At 39.3% G+C, this 15,212-nt stretch overlaps 1 protein-coding gene across 2 annotated transcripts in view; it reads left to right on the top strand.

Moving 5' to 3' along the window:
* Positions 1-10,974, top strand: part of gabrb4 (gamma-aminobutyric acid type A receptor subunit beta4) — a 57,840-nt gene extending 46,866 nt beyond the window's left edge. Inside the window, exons 7-10 of one of the 2 annotated variants that reach the window (XM_020085707.2) lie at positions 1,089-1,241; positions 2,585-2,841; positions 3,487-3,576; positions 3,874-10,974. In XM_020085707.2, coding sequence (XP_019941266.1) covers positions 1,089-1,241; positions 2,585-2,841; positions 3,487-3,576; positions 3,874-4,227 — 854 coding nt within the window. In that variant the 3' untranslated portion in view covers positions 4,228-10,974. The remainder of the gene's footprint in view (positions 1-1,088; positions 1,242-2,584; positions 2,842-3,486; positions 3,577-3,873) is intronic. The other variant, XM_069539541.1, reaches the window with a different exon arrangement.
* The last annotated feature ends 4,238 nt before the right edge of the window (positions 10,975-15,212 follow it).

The following is a 15,212-nucleotide window of genomic DNA, read 5'->3' as shown; positions in this document are numbered from 1 at the left end:
AGGAATAAATGTCATTAAAAGCCTTTAAAATAAGGCAAAAGTCAGATTTAGGTGTGATCCTGGTGTTTGTGACCATGTGTGGCAGCCATTATTCTGCAAAGTACTTGGGTGATCTAAGACGTTTGTCTGGGACTTGATGAAGTATGTATGCTAAGGTATTGATTCATTAAAAGATTTACAGGAACCTGGAGATGATGAGGTCATTCATCATTGTGTGTTCCCCATAGCAAATAGCCTTTTAGATTAAAACCATCACACTTATCTCAACCCTTTTTTCCTGTGGTGACAAATTGTACGTAAAACTGAGGATAGAATACACAAAATAGAACTTAACTATTATTTAGAGCAATTTGTATAGTTTCCAACCTCATAAATATCTCAGTGTAGCTGAAGGGGAGCGACCCAGCCTTGATGCTTATATTGCTTTTTGCATCAGCATTGCATTGTTGTGATTGTTTTAATTAAAGTGCAAACAAAAGACCAATTAATGATTTGGCACAACCAGCTGATGTATTCCTGTGGAATACACCACCACATACCGCATGTTTTCCTCCCTGTTAGCGTAACGGCATGCGTTGCAATCATGCGCCTCTAAACGTGCTTTTAGTTTTATGTTTAGAGGACAGAGAAAGTGCAAAAAGGGAAGCAGAGCAGCTCTCTGTGACAATTCTCGGAGGGATGCTGGAGCTGCCTGCTGAGATAGGGGGTTGCAGAAAAATCTGCCGTGTTTGCGACTTTCTGCCATGTTTAATTGGAATCGAACTTGTCCCTGGAAAGGAATCCATCGCTTTGGGGAAATTAAGTGCTCCATCTGAACAAATGGAGAAATGACTACCCCTGCGCGTTGTCAAAGTGCAGACTTTGGAACTCTTATGTTGTGCCAACGTTTCCCCTTTCTCCCTGATGTTTTCACTCCTGCCCCGCTGTTGGGAGAAATTTGCCTTCAGGGCTTTGTGCCTGAGAACCTTCCTGGCAAAAGTTTGGGCAACAAAACTACTTGTTTAACCACGTGCAAAGGCTTTCTGAAGGCTGACTGCTCCTGTGTGCTGCTCTTTTCTAAGCTATCACTCCATCCTTTCTCCTCCCAGGTTCATATCCAAGGCTTTCGCTAAGTTTCAGGATTAAGAGGAACATTGGATATTTCATCCTGCAGACGTACATGCCCTCTATCCTGATCACCATTCTCTCCTGGGTCTCCTTCTGGATCAATTATGATGCCTCTGCAGCTCGGGTGGCCCTGGGTAAGACACATCCACCACTTTGTTTTTAGACTTCACTCTGACCACATTTACTTTTTGACCTCTTCATATATTTTGGTTTTATTTGATAATACGGTGGAGTTGGACAGCAACTCATCAAACAATCAACATGAATATAAATACCTAACGATAGAGAATTATCAAATGACATAAAATACCTTTACAGCAGAGGTAGACTGTAGAGTCACTGAGTACATTTACTCAGGGACTGTATTTACCTATTTATACATGTATTAGCAATTTCTAGCAATTCATACATTACATATCATACCTCTGGGTACTAGTTACTCTACAGATTCAGGTTTTGTATGCTAAACACAATTGACTATATTGCTCTGTTATTCTTTTGTTATTTCATTTTTATACTGATATGGACCTAAGAGTCTGAAATAAAGCTAAATACAAATTCAAAATTACATGCAAATAAATCAGGAGTAATAATTTATTTGTAAAACCGATGATAGAAACAAGCATGGGCCATATGTGTAGTCCATATTTGCTGGTTATGCTTCTGAACCTCGATGCAAGACTTAACCTTAAATGTAGTTTAATGTTACAAAGTAAGTATATACATATGTACAGTATGTATGGCCATTGATGAAAAAATGATGAGATTGAGATTACGAGGATAAAGTTGTTATGAGATTAAATATTATGAGTTTAAAGTCGTAAATGAGAAAAAAAACTTGTAATGTTACGATAAAGGAAAAGAGATAAGAAAAGATTTTATTGGAAATAAGTCGTAAGAAGAGCTACCCAGAGTTTTCCTCCTTCTGAATCCAAAATCTTGAACAAATCTCATTGTGAAACTATGAAATTCTTTTAAATATCACGCAGATGTAACGAACAATACAGATTCGACCACTACCAAACATTTCCTCCACAATGAAAGAGGAACTTTGCTTTCAGTCTTTTGGGTTGTTTCTTCCGAATACACTTTGATCTTATCATATGTGTATGACAGTATGATCTTATGATATTGCCCCTCTAGAATTACTCATAGCCTTTGATTATGACTTTATTCTCATAGAAAAAAGTATCTTCAAAATTGCGTGTTTTTCCTAAGATTATTAGGACTTTATTTTGGTAGTATTACAAATTTTTTCTCATAATATTTACTTTATTCCCAAAATCGAATAATACACTTTCTTTAGCGTGCCCCTAACACTCGGTTGTAGCATTGTGACTTTGAAAGAACTAAAATAAACTGAACTCTTCTTCTGTCACTAAACTACAGTAATGCTGATCACATGTAAAAGTGTGAATACATTGTAATTTCTGTCTGATGCTAAATCCTTTGTTTGCGTGTGTGCTGCTGTGCTCAGGTGTGACAACGGTGCTTACCATGACAACAATTAACACCCACCTTAGGGAGACTCTCCCAAAGATTCCGTATGTGAAAGCCATCGACGTCTACCTCATGGGCTGTTTTGTGTTTGTGTTCCTGGCCCTGCTTGAATATGCCTTTGTAAATTACGTGTTCTTTGGCCGGGGCCCTGCGCAACAGAAGAAAATCAATGAGCGGCTGAACAAAGCCAACAACGAGCGCACAAGATACGAAGAGAAGCGCCTGAGGGAACAGGTTTGCAACCTCGTCTGCTGCCTCTCTTTCACTACTTGTTGTGTTTTGTCAGTCAGGGTTCAAGTAGAAAACAACCGTGTTGTGCACATAAGATTTCTAGAAGTAGTCATTTTGACCAAAGACATATATACAGTTATTTCCCTGCAGTAATCTTCCAGGAGCATACTGATGCCACCACAGCCCAATATGCATTCACCACTCATTATCCATTGCTTCTCCCTCAAGCACTGAAAGCTTTTTACTGAGCTTAGCCTTTTTCATTGAGATAGCGATTCATTGAACTCAACAGTGGTGTAAACATTCTCATTTCTTATTTAGGTTGTTGTCTATGTTTATGCTGTAGGCTTCATTCACTCTTACTCTTCCTCCTTCCAGTTTAACAAGAGTCAGAACAAAATTAGACAAAACCTGAAAATGCAGGACGTGAATTGGTATTTTCACAATTTGTTGGTGGCAGATGCTGAAGCAGTCAGACTGAATGAAACCCCCCACTCTGTTTTTTTTGTGAGTGAAGTGCTAAATGCTTTTATCAAACTTGCTCTTGTTAACTTTATGTCCATTGAGTAAATTCTTAGAAAATGTGCTTACTTGCCAGTGTTACATAGCCGTTTTAATGTTCTCTTCATTTTTCTTTCACATTGCAAGGACTCCATTTCCGTGCCGTTTCAAACCAACACCTTCAGGTCATTTACACAGCGAAGAAATCTGTATCTCGAGGAACAAAGAAAAGTTGGGGTACATGTATTTAGCAATTATATCAGCTGTAGGCCAGGGCCTCACAATAAAGTCAGATGATTAATTTATTTGTGCCACTTATTTAAAAACTCAATAATAGTTGTCTGTTAAAAGAAGTTAACTATTTCTGTTGCATGCAAGAAATGACATTTCATATCATCCCTGCATTTTGCTTTAGCTTGACAGCTTGGAGGATGGGTGGGGGTTAGTATAAGTCTTATAGTTGATGGGAAACTGGGGCTGCTGCTCAATATTTCCGCCCCACTGACTCTCCGTGTCCCCCCCCCCCCCTCGCAGGTGGATGCTTACGGAAACATCCTCCTCACCACGCTGGAGATGAACAACGAAGTGATGCCTTCTGACGTGGGGAGCAGCGTCAGTGACTCTCGGAATTCGGTCATGTCCTTCGACAGCTCCGGGGTCCAATTCAGGAAGCCCATGGCGCCCAGAGATGGCTTCAGCCACCACTCGCTGGACCGGAGCGCCATGCGGAGCCGGGCCAACTGTCGGCTACGACGACGCTCCTCCAAGCTCAAGTTGAAAATCCCAAACCTGTCAGATGTTAGCACCATTGACAAGTGGTCCCGGGTCATTTTCCCCATCACCTTTGGATTTTTCAACCTAATCTACTGGTTGTACTATGTGAATTGATGTGCATCCCACTAGGAATCATGGGCCATATTTTGAGAGCACATTAAATTGGCTTTGATACAGTTCCAAAATATGTATACACATATACAAGTTGAACATATGTATATGCATATTTCTATATATTATATTTATATATACACGTGTGAAATCTGAAGGACCTTTCTGCTGTACAAAATATTAATAGGATGACTTGAATGTTTAAGAATAATTGTGACTGAAGAATTTCAAGGCTTTGAGTTTCTTTTTCCTCCTGAAACAAACAAACAGACGAACAAACAAATAAACAAACACGAGATCCCCCCAGGGGTTTTTGGAACTACAGACTGCATGATATTTTTGCTAAAAAAGAAAACAGGAAAAAAGAGAAAGTGAACGCTCTAGAGAGAGAAAAGATGTCTCAGAGTCCCATCGACTTTTTATTGAAAACTTATTGTCATCGAGAATCCTCCTCTGCAGCTCATGAAATCAGTGGTGGCTCGTCTGTTCAGGCATCAGCTGAGTGAGATCCTTGACACCGCCCCAACCGCCCTCCCTGACCTCGCCGCTCTCACTCAACTCACATCCCACCCACCCCCCTCACACACACACACACACACACACACACACACACACACAAAACCCCTCCCATCACTCATGGATATCATGCACGGAAATCTCCGGTTCTACTATGTACAGCAACCTTGTTTGGATTGTGTGTTGTTCCTTGGGTTTTTTGAAGTGGTATCGTTCTCTTTATCAGACATCAGCTCTGGCCTAATGGTCTCCGTTGGAGGGCCCGGAGTATACGCAAACTTGTATTCCTTTCTCTTCTCATGTTATTTTTAGAAACATGTCCTCGGGGGTTGGGGGGCTGCGGGTCCTTTTTTTCATTATGGTTAAAAACAAATGCTGATTATTGTAGATATGATTTTGTCTTGAAAAATACTGTGATTTCAGAGAGTATCGGAACATGTTCTAGAGCTAGGGCATTATGAGATAAAAGAGTCTAAGGTATGCATTACTCATTTTGATTGTTTGAAGAAAAAAAACGTATTCTGTACATTTTATCATTCAGTATTCTCATGAAGGTATACTTGTACTGTTTCTTTCCTCCTATTGATTGATTCACATGCTCTTTAGATGCTGAGTTCATCGATGTCATATTCTGCTTTGTGTTTGCTAAAAAGGGGGGGAATTGCTTTTGTGATTCGTTTGAGATTATTCCACAGTGACAATGTGAGAACATGTATATTCAAAAAATGATATCTGCCCAAAGTTTGGCCAGTATAGTATTTATTTGTTCGTCGAGCATTTCCTCAGTGTTGGAGTCACAGTTTCAGGCAATTGTGTTTGATCGAGGTTAGTGACGGGCAGAAGACGTGGGGGAGGAAGGATTCGACGTCTCACTCAAATTCAGTCAGTGCCGTCCCGCATATGCTCTGAAGCCCGAGGATCAGAAACATCAGCCTGATCAGGAATGATGCAGTGATCCTTGGAGGGAAAAAAAATGATAAATAGCCATGAATTCAAATGTCGACCCGGAGGCCTATAATCCATAAGTATTATTGTTTTGTTTCGCTCTCAAATACACACACACACAGTTTCAATGCTCAGGTTCATTTGCAAAGGGAAATGACCACACTTTGATTTATTTTTTTAAAAATCAGATTGGATAAAGCCACCAACCAAAGTTATAAACACAAGACAGCTGCGGCAGAGGGGCAATGTAAGGACAATAGGAAAGAGCAAAATAAATAAATAAATAAATACAAATAAGATCCTCCCCTGCCCGTTTAGGTGCAGCTGAAGTGCAGATCAGCATCTTCCTCTGTGTCATCTTCACTTCAGGTGCAAACAGGCTCTACTGGGAGCAACCGTCCCCGAGCAGGAACCTACACAACCAAATCAAGCGTTGATTCCTCCAGCGGCAAAGTGATTGACTTATTAGAATACGAACGCAGTGCAGCGGCCAGGAAATATGCAAAAGGCAAAGACAAGAGGGAAAATTGGCGTATGTACTGTATACAAACACGTAGAGACAAGAGAAAGATGGAAGAGGCCCGGGGTAACGAGTTGAAGATGGCGAAGCAGAAGTATCAATTTATCATGAGAAATAGACCCCCCCCTCCTTCTGGGTGCAGTATGCATAAGACGTCTTCGAGAAGGAATAATGATCAGAAACCAATTTGTCTCCGTAAGTTGTGGTGAAGTTTGTACAGTGATGTGGCCCAAGCTGTGATCCGAGTTTACTATTTCTTTTTGTTTCAATTTTATGCATCATCGTCATATTCCATAGAAGAAAAAAAAAAAAGAAGAAAAAACACATCACCGCGTAATCCATACAATATACAGGGGAGATGGTGAAAGTAAAAGAAAGACATACTGAGCTGAATATCATGTTTATGTCTCTCTGTCGACTGTGAGTCCAAACTTATGACCAAAACGTAGTGATTTGTCCGAAATGTGAAGAATTTGTTGTTATTCATGGGAAAAGTAACAGTGAGTCAAAACAAAGCCACAATGAGTGAAATCAGAAGCAGATCTTGTGAGAAAATGGCTCCTGGGTTTTATCACCTCCAGGCTCTGAAGATTATTGTGTTAAATAGAAAATACATATTCAGAATTATGCTGTTGGTGAATATTTCTAAAGTGGCCAAATGGAAGTGAGTTAAGGCTGAAATGCAATGAACTTAAAAACCAGTTGTTTCAACATGCAGTCGTTTGCACCTTGTTTAAAAAAAGAGTTATTTGATTCAGAAGTGGATCATTTAAAACAAAAAGGATCAAATTTGCAGCAGAACAGGAGATATGCTCTATTTTGTATTACTCCACATGTCCTTTTATGTCAAAATCTGTTGCCTTCAGTACCCACAATCCAACTTAACATCCTACAGTTCAGTCGAGGTTTGTTATGCTATAGGTGGCTAATGTAGCCTCAAGCAGGGATGAGGAGTGGGCTCCAGGGGCCCAGTAAACTCACTTTGTTTGACTGAGTCCACCCCCCAGGGATTTTTTTTCTTTTTCTCATCGTCACACTTGTAGACTTCAGCCAACGCTTACTCAAGTGAGGGTGGGAGTTTTATTAAATCTCCTGTGGACAGACTTCGATGTGTGAAATGTGTGCGGAGTTCCCCTTTAACTCATATCATTATAAATCACTGGGATATGTATGCTGCAATTCTAGCTTGAAAAAGAATTAACAAATGTGAGACGCTCCAGTGACATCATAACGAGACATGATCGGCTGCTTGTTCTTGTGATCAGATAAAGGAACAGCTTACATTACTTCATTTCTGGTCGGTATAAAGGTGAATAATGTTAGACTGTAGCACCTGAGTCAGGGGCATTCAGGCTGTTTTTGATGGTGATTCATTCACATTCATGTTTCAGGTAGCATTGTCCTTTAAGATTTTTTAAAGAAATAAAAAAAAGAAAGGTGTTGAGAGTTAGTGGATGATGATGCAAGTTTATAGAAATAACATACTTTACAAAGTAATTTTTGTTGTTGTTTTTTGATAATTTCATGCAGGTTTGCATACCAACAGCTCGTCAGTCTGTTTAAAGGAAATATGATGGCTCTGTCAGACAATGAGGATATGATACTATCAGTTCCAGTGCAGGAAAAGCACAAAAAGTGTTGAACTAGAAAGAAGCCTAATCCATCTACTCTGTGCTTTCAGTGAAATGCACTTACAGTACTTATTTTATTACCTAAACTAATGCAAGGTTCAAATTCTCATTGAGGTTGGTTTATTCCCAGTAATTAATACAAAATGGCTTTTTAAATTTTATTTATATATTTATTGATCTATTTCTTTTGAAATAGTTGATGCATATCTTAAATGAACTCCAGACACACACTAAGAGGAGAATCATTAGCAGCCCTTGCATGCTTGCAGTAAATAAATCCACCACTCATTTCACTCAGAACATGTATTTTCCTGCTTTCTGGACATGGAATCAGCACATTCATCCCAAAAAGCTGTGAGGATGTTCCGTTCCACACTTTTTCTTTCGGATCTTTGCTTATATACGAAAGAGAAAAGACATTTTCGTTATTGACACACGTGTTTTGAGGAGTAGAGGAAGAGGAGGGGAAAAAAAGTGTTGAACTGATTTCAATGTGAATTTTCTTGCCTCTAGTGTATATGTGTAATTACATGTGAATTGTACTGTAAATATGATATCTTTCACTTAAATAGTTCTTAATGCATGAACAAAAACATGGCAGTTCGTAATACCAGCTAGCCTCACTGCTAATGGCATGGACAGCTTCTCTAGCATTGGCATACTTCTGCAAACGAAACCTAAAAAATGAGACACAAGAAATACATGGTGTGAGCAGAGTAATGGAGAAGTCAACACAAAGTCCTCCCGAGGTGAAGGAGTCCCTGGTGGCTCGTAATAGGCTAACAGGCTATTGCTGCTGATGATTCACAGGAAGTACAGTATTGCCTTGGTTCACTCTCAGCAAATGGAATGGTGCCATCTTGGATCAAATCCTCTTGTTGAGCGTTCTCCGTTTTTCACGTCTGAACCAACCATAGGGTTTCAGCACGGCATAACCGCAGCGTTTACCTCAGCTATCAATGAATCACACAGTTGTCTGTTTATCTAACGGACAAATCAAAGGGCATGTTTGACTAGCTGGCTTACAGAGGCTAGAGGAGCAGGGTTGCCTTAAGAAGGCGAGGGCGGTGTTTTTTCCTGTTCCTCATTAAGACAGTAATGCATGTGTGCCCTTGACCACGTTACCAAGTGCAGCTTCTGACAACAGAAACTTGTGCAGACCAGGTCCCAGAAGTAAATATGCGTAGCTCCCTGTGTGTGAGGGTATTGCGAGAAAATATTTTCCTGGGTAAATGCAAAGAACTGTTTCACAAATGTTCTTTGGTTCTGTGCAACTAAATTAAACCCAGTATTGTAGCGTGTTTCAGTGGCCTAACTTTCTTTTTGTGGAATGCTCCATGTTGGATGCTGTTCCTCATTTTGCCATTATTAGCGGCTGGGATCTGAACTGCACAAATGTATAAACCACATCTTTGTCTCTAGTCTTAGCATTGGGGCTTTACATCCACGATTACACCATTCCCAAAAATATAAAAAGATATTCATAATGGGCTGTGAACACAAAACTGTTCTGTGAGGCTGACATCAAAAGAGTGGACCACAACCATGCAAGCCAAGTTCATCCACCAAACCACCAGTACACAGCTGACAGCCTCCTCACTTGTTGGAAGGACTTTGGTTGGTGCATTCATTATTCTGTGTACCTTGTAGGTTTTGTTTTGCATGACCTGAGTTTTGAAAGGTTTATTTTCCTATATTTTTACTCCACGCCATCTGATTCATCTCCACGGCCAGGAAAAAGATAGATCCAGTGTTTACATGCTCAAATTGCACTTGTTTTACAGCCAGCTCTATAAACCTTGTGAAACAAAACTGTTTGTTTAAAAAAACTGGAGGAAAAATGTAACCGTGGAACGTACATCGGTGAGATTCACTCGAATCACGAGTATGTACGTCTGAAAATGTATTAACTGTACATCACGCAGTTTGGGATAGATGCACCGAGTGCATGCTGTAGCTTTTATCAGGTTCAGCATACGCATCAACATCAGTCGCCCTTCAACTACAAAGGATGTAAAGGATGCTGACCAGTAGCATCTCAACGTAAGCCATGCGATTGCACACTGAGTGGGTGTTCCCTGTATTTTCTCTTTCATAAGTTGCCTCTGGTTACGGTCTGTTGTTGATTACTGTGCGATGATACCTGCAAGAAGTGATTCCCAGTCACACATCAGTATTCCTTTCTCTTTGAAAGAGTTGAGCAGGGAGACGACCTCGTGTTTGACCAGTAGGTAAAAGAAAGACATCCCCAACGCTTTTTAAAGACAAAAAAATCGAATTGAACGAAAAGAAAGAAACCCACAAAACCAACAACCCATTTATTGTTCAGTTGAAATTAGTAAATGATTTTATTAATTTCTGTGTTCATTTCTGATTTTACTGTATTTGTTGCATTTGTTATGCATTGTTATTCTTACTGTTGTTGTTGTTTTATCATATGAAGGAAATGTAACTCATCTGATATACTGGCACTGGAAGAAAAATGCATTTGGTTTTTTGTACTGTAATTGTTTTGTTCACATTGGGCGCTTATTTGATTCAGTTGTTTAATAAGGTGTTTGATTTCATTCGGGGTATCAGTACTCATGGAATCAACATTTTGTGTAGTATGAAGTTGTATTTTTTTTGTCAGTGCAAATTAATGTTATAGTGTCAATCAGCTTTTTTAGGTGTTTGAACAAAATGTGTTTTTTACAAATACAAGGTGTTCAAGTATGTGGTATAAAAAGGGTTATCATTCAAACAACAGACTTTTTACAAATAAAGGCTTATACAGTAAAGAAAGCTAATGTCTTTTCATTTGCCCTTTGTGGACTAATATGTGACATTGTTTCCTTTGACTTTTATTGATTTATTTTCAGATATTAGTCCCCAAAAGGTAAATAGCATATGTTGTTGCAAAATGAGAGGATAAAATCAGGTATTTCACCATTGCTATTCCAGGTTGTTGTCAGAGCTCTCACCTCTTAGTTGGTGTCTTGCTTTTGATAAGGACTGTCGGATATGAACACAGTCCAGAAAAAACAAAAATTCAAGAAAACTCGAGTGTCTTCTTTTGATTTGATTACAAAACATTGCGCATTTATGAGAATATACCTCCTTTCATACCCTATTTCCTGAATAAAGACGCAAAGTGACTCCTGCTGACAAGTGTAATATTTGCCCCTTTTTCAATTCAGGAACTATTAAACAGTTTTTTCAAACTGTTGGCAAATATAAAATGATTTAGTGTAACAGGTCGGGCTGTCTGGGGCAGGTTGAATTCTGCATCTATAAAAGCACTTGATAATGAATTGTTTTGTCAGAAGGACAAATACAGTTGAAAACTTTTAGCTGGGACTTTTTGTCCTCTGGTTGAGGACATGACGCTATATATGGTAGCACATTTGTACTTTTTATTCCCACAATGCACTCAGGGTTTAAAACAGCGTATGTTCAGGTGGTGAAGGTGAAATGAACAGCATGGAAATGTGACTGTACAGCACCTGGAGCAGAGAGAAACTGTAATGATCCAGTAAGACGTTTTAAATATTGTTCTCCGCATTCTCCTCCAAGCGTTAGAAAATAATGTATTGCTGTCAGAATCAGCTAATTGATTTGATTTGATTGATTTTATGGATTTAAAGCAGAAGGTGATTAGTGGGGCATGACCTGTCTGATGCAAGCTGGAGTCAACCCTGATTAAAAGCACAATTTGTGGTCCGACGAATATGAAATAATCGCCATCTGAATTTAAAAGACAGGAATGGAAGCTATTGATTTCTTTTATTTCACAGTCAAATCACACAGTTCAGCCTAATGAGGCTGTTTAAGGTTTACGTGAATACAATGTATACAGACACTCCTGGAAAGCAGGCGAGTAACAGCTGACAACTACATATGACTGTGTGTCCTCCAGGTGCTCCACTTTCCTCCCACACTCCAAACACATGCAGGTCAGGTCCAACTCTAAATTGCCTGTAGGTGTGAATGTGAGTGTGAATGAGCCTGTCTACACATTTGTTAGCTCTGTGATGGAGTGGCAACACGTCCATGATTCACGTCCAATCCAATGCATGCTGGGATGCATTCCAGGCCTTGCCTTTACATGATATGCAGTTTGGAAAATGAATGGATGCCTGTTCTTGACATGTCAGACTCTTTAATTATATTTTAATATCAGCTCACGTATAATTTATTTGGTAATAAAAAATACTGATTGGGTTTTTATAAGCCCTGTAACCAAACTCTTGTTCGACACGTAGGAGAGCGTGTTGTTAATTGTGCATCAATGACTTTTAAATAGTCATCAGTTCCCGGCTTCACTAATGATTTTTGAGCAGTCACATCCCCTGACACTAATACTTCACTGTCATCAGGAGAACGACCTGAGGCCTCATGTGTCAATAGTGCACATGCATGCAAACGCCACATGCACAGCTGTGTAAGGATTTGCAACATTAAATGAAATTGGGGGGGCATGTGTGTTCATATCTATGGCTTTCAAAGCACTGCCATACAAGCCAGTAGCCAGTCAGAATTACCTTTAGCCTCAGCGTACCCTCAGGTTTGGCCAAGGTTCAACTGAAGATTTTTATTAATAGTTTCATTACAACAACCAGTCTGACAGAGCTCAAATGTGATGGTTACACAACTGTCCCTGCCCCCCCCCCCCCCCCCCCCCACCTCTCTTTCCCATGGAATTCAGTCCAAATCTTTTCAGTTAAAAAAGGTTTATGAATAATGAATAATATTGTTCAGTTTGTTTTTATTAAGCTCAGGCAAGGAATAAAGACCAAACTACTTCTGGCACCGCTGATCCTTAATATGGAGTTTGCATGTTCCCCTTGGGCCTGTCCTCTGGGTTCAATGGCAACCTTCCACATTCCAAAGATATGCAGGTTGTGACTGTGTACGTCGTGGTGTGTCTCCATGTGTACGCCCAGCTGTGATATTTTGGAGACCTCCCATGCATGTACTTCACCTCTCACTACCCATTGGAGCAGCCTGTGGTCAATGGGGTGATGAAGTTTGTTGTGATTCTCAAACAGTATCACATTTTTTAATTGGCTCAAACTGCCAAATGATGTTGTCACTGAGATTAAAAGTCATGTGCTTTGAGTTCAAGTTCAAGAAATCTAAATCTTAAAATGATTATATATATTTTATATAGTATTGTTTAATTTTATCGAAAGCAAATAGCAAAAGAAAGACATTTTTAGTTAAGCTTTTACTGTAATGGACAGCAGTTGTAGACTCCACCTCTGAGATGCAAAACAGCATCTTAGCAGCCATTAAACTAATAGCTACATCGTACTTGTTTTTCCTTACTTCCCTTTTTCTGCTCCATATCAGTTCTTTTTTGAGACATAGCTGTTTTACTATAAATAATGAATGATGGCAAGAAAAGGCACATGCAGCAGCACAGTAAAGAGAGGGAAGAATCATTCTCTAAATTTCCAGTGTATACAGTAGCTAAATATTGTAGTATGTTCCACTGTACTTCACAGTAAATGTGAAGTCAGAGAACTCAGCCCAAGATGATGGCGATTATATTGAGAATAGATATAGAAATATAACATTAAAACAGATACATCATTAAGTCAGATGGTATTTAAATTGTTAGGGTTAAACAGATAGTTCGCTGAAAAAATATGATGCACTGATTATCTACTCACCACTATGCCGATGGAGGGGTGGGGGAAATGTTTGAGTCCACAAAACACTTCTGCAGTCTCAGGGGTAAACGTTCTTGCAGCCAAATCTAATACAACTGAAGTCAATGGCGACCTACACTCCAGACGTAATAAAACAACAGAAAAAAACATAACATGCCTCCATACGGCTCATGTGGTGTCATCAAAGTGTCCGCAAGCCTCGACATTCATGTTCGACTCGAAATGAGTTGAAGTGTAGGTCATTTTAACATGCCTGATGAAGCGCCATGAATTATTTAATGAGAAATCAATGAAAATGTTGAACACTCATATCTCACAATGTTAAAGAAAGAGGACAAACATTCCTGGATCCACGTCCTGATATGGATCTGTACCATATTCTAATAATAGTAATTTAGTATAATCCTGCTAAGAAACAAACAAACGCAGCTGAAAACATAACCTGCTTGGCTGAGGTAGTAAATGGAAGCAATGGTACATTTAAGTAAAATGAAATGTTTTAAAGAACATAATTAAAATATGAAAATACTGCAAATGTTTTATCTCATGTTTGTTCATTGATGTATTTGAATTCATTTTGCTCATCAACTCTTTTCTTTTGCCAGTTTTGGGCTGAACCAAATCAAATGATAGGAGCCAGAGCGTCATTATTAGAAAATCTTCACTGTCAAACAACTGATCAATGACAACAATTACTCTTCCGATTGAGGTTTGAAGAGGCTGGTTTATGCCAGAATTTACACATATTAATGGGACTGCTTCAAGGTCAGAGGTCAAGTATTGATCGCACACAGAATAAAAAAGGCCCAACAGATAACGAGGGGATCTTAATACTCAGACAGAATCAATTTTGGTAATGGGCAAGTGGGTCGTAAAAAGTTATTGTGAAGCAGCTTGTTGGGAATACGAGATTACTGCAGCATCACCAGCAGAGATAATGTAGCTGTGGCTGAATCGCATGGAGCATCTGTAAAACAAAATGTGATCTGCTCTGCTTTAATGTCCAATATAAACTAGGAGGTAGGAGGTGAAATAGATTAACATACATCTGTTTAATGTCAGTATACAATCTGGCCACATTTGGGTTGAACAATTTTGTGACTGATCCTCAAAATCTCAGCCTCCAAGTCAGATTCCCCACCACAACGGACCACTGGCTGCTTTTTTGGCCTGCAGTGTACTTGTTGTGATGGCTTCCTCATGTATCCTGCATCCGTTTGGTGCACAAGTTGTGCACATCCTCCAAAATTAATGTGACACATTAAATAGAGAAACCAACAGTTCAACAATGAGCAGCACTTTGAGACTGTGGAGGGAAAAACTCCCTCATTAACAGGGAGAAACCTCTAGAACCAGACTCAGCATGGGCGCTTATCTGCCTCGACCGGTTGCAAAGAAAAAGGGGAGGAGAGGGGACAGGGATGGAAAAGAGGGAAGAGAAGAAAAAGTGATAGATGTGATCAGATCTGACAAGTTAAAATGTAAATGACAGTGTAAAGACTATTAATTATTATTGATAACAGGCACAATTCATGTAATAATTAATTACTGAAATATTGTAATTAAAAATAGTAATAATGGTAAAAGTTGTTGTCCTGAAGTTCCGGGGTGAGATATATCAGAAATGAGAGAGAAAAAGAGAGAGAGAGACTATGGGAGGACAAAGTGAAATAGTCATTGACATGTATTAAAATAAATAAATGAATGTGGGGGGGCAGA

This window comes from Paralichthys olivaceus, chromosome 15 (genome assembly GCF_024713975.1).
Source record: "Paralichthys olivaceus isolate ysfri-2021 chromosome 15, ASM2471397v2, whole genome shotgun sequence".
Taxonomy (NCBI): domain Eukaryota; kingdom Metazoa; phylum Chordata; class Actinopteri; order Pleuronectiformes; family Paralichthyidae; genus Paralichthys; species Paralichthys olivaceus.
This window is presented reverse-complemented; position numbering and strand designations above follow the sequence as displayed.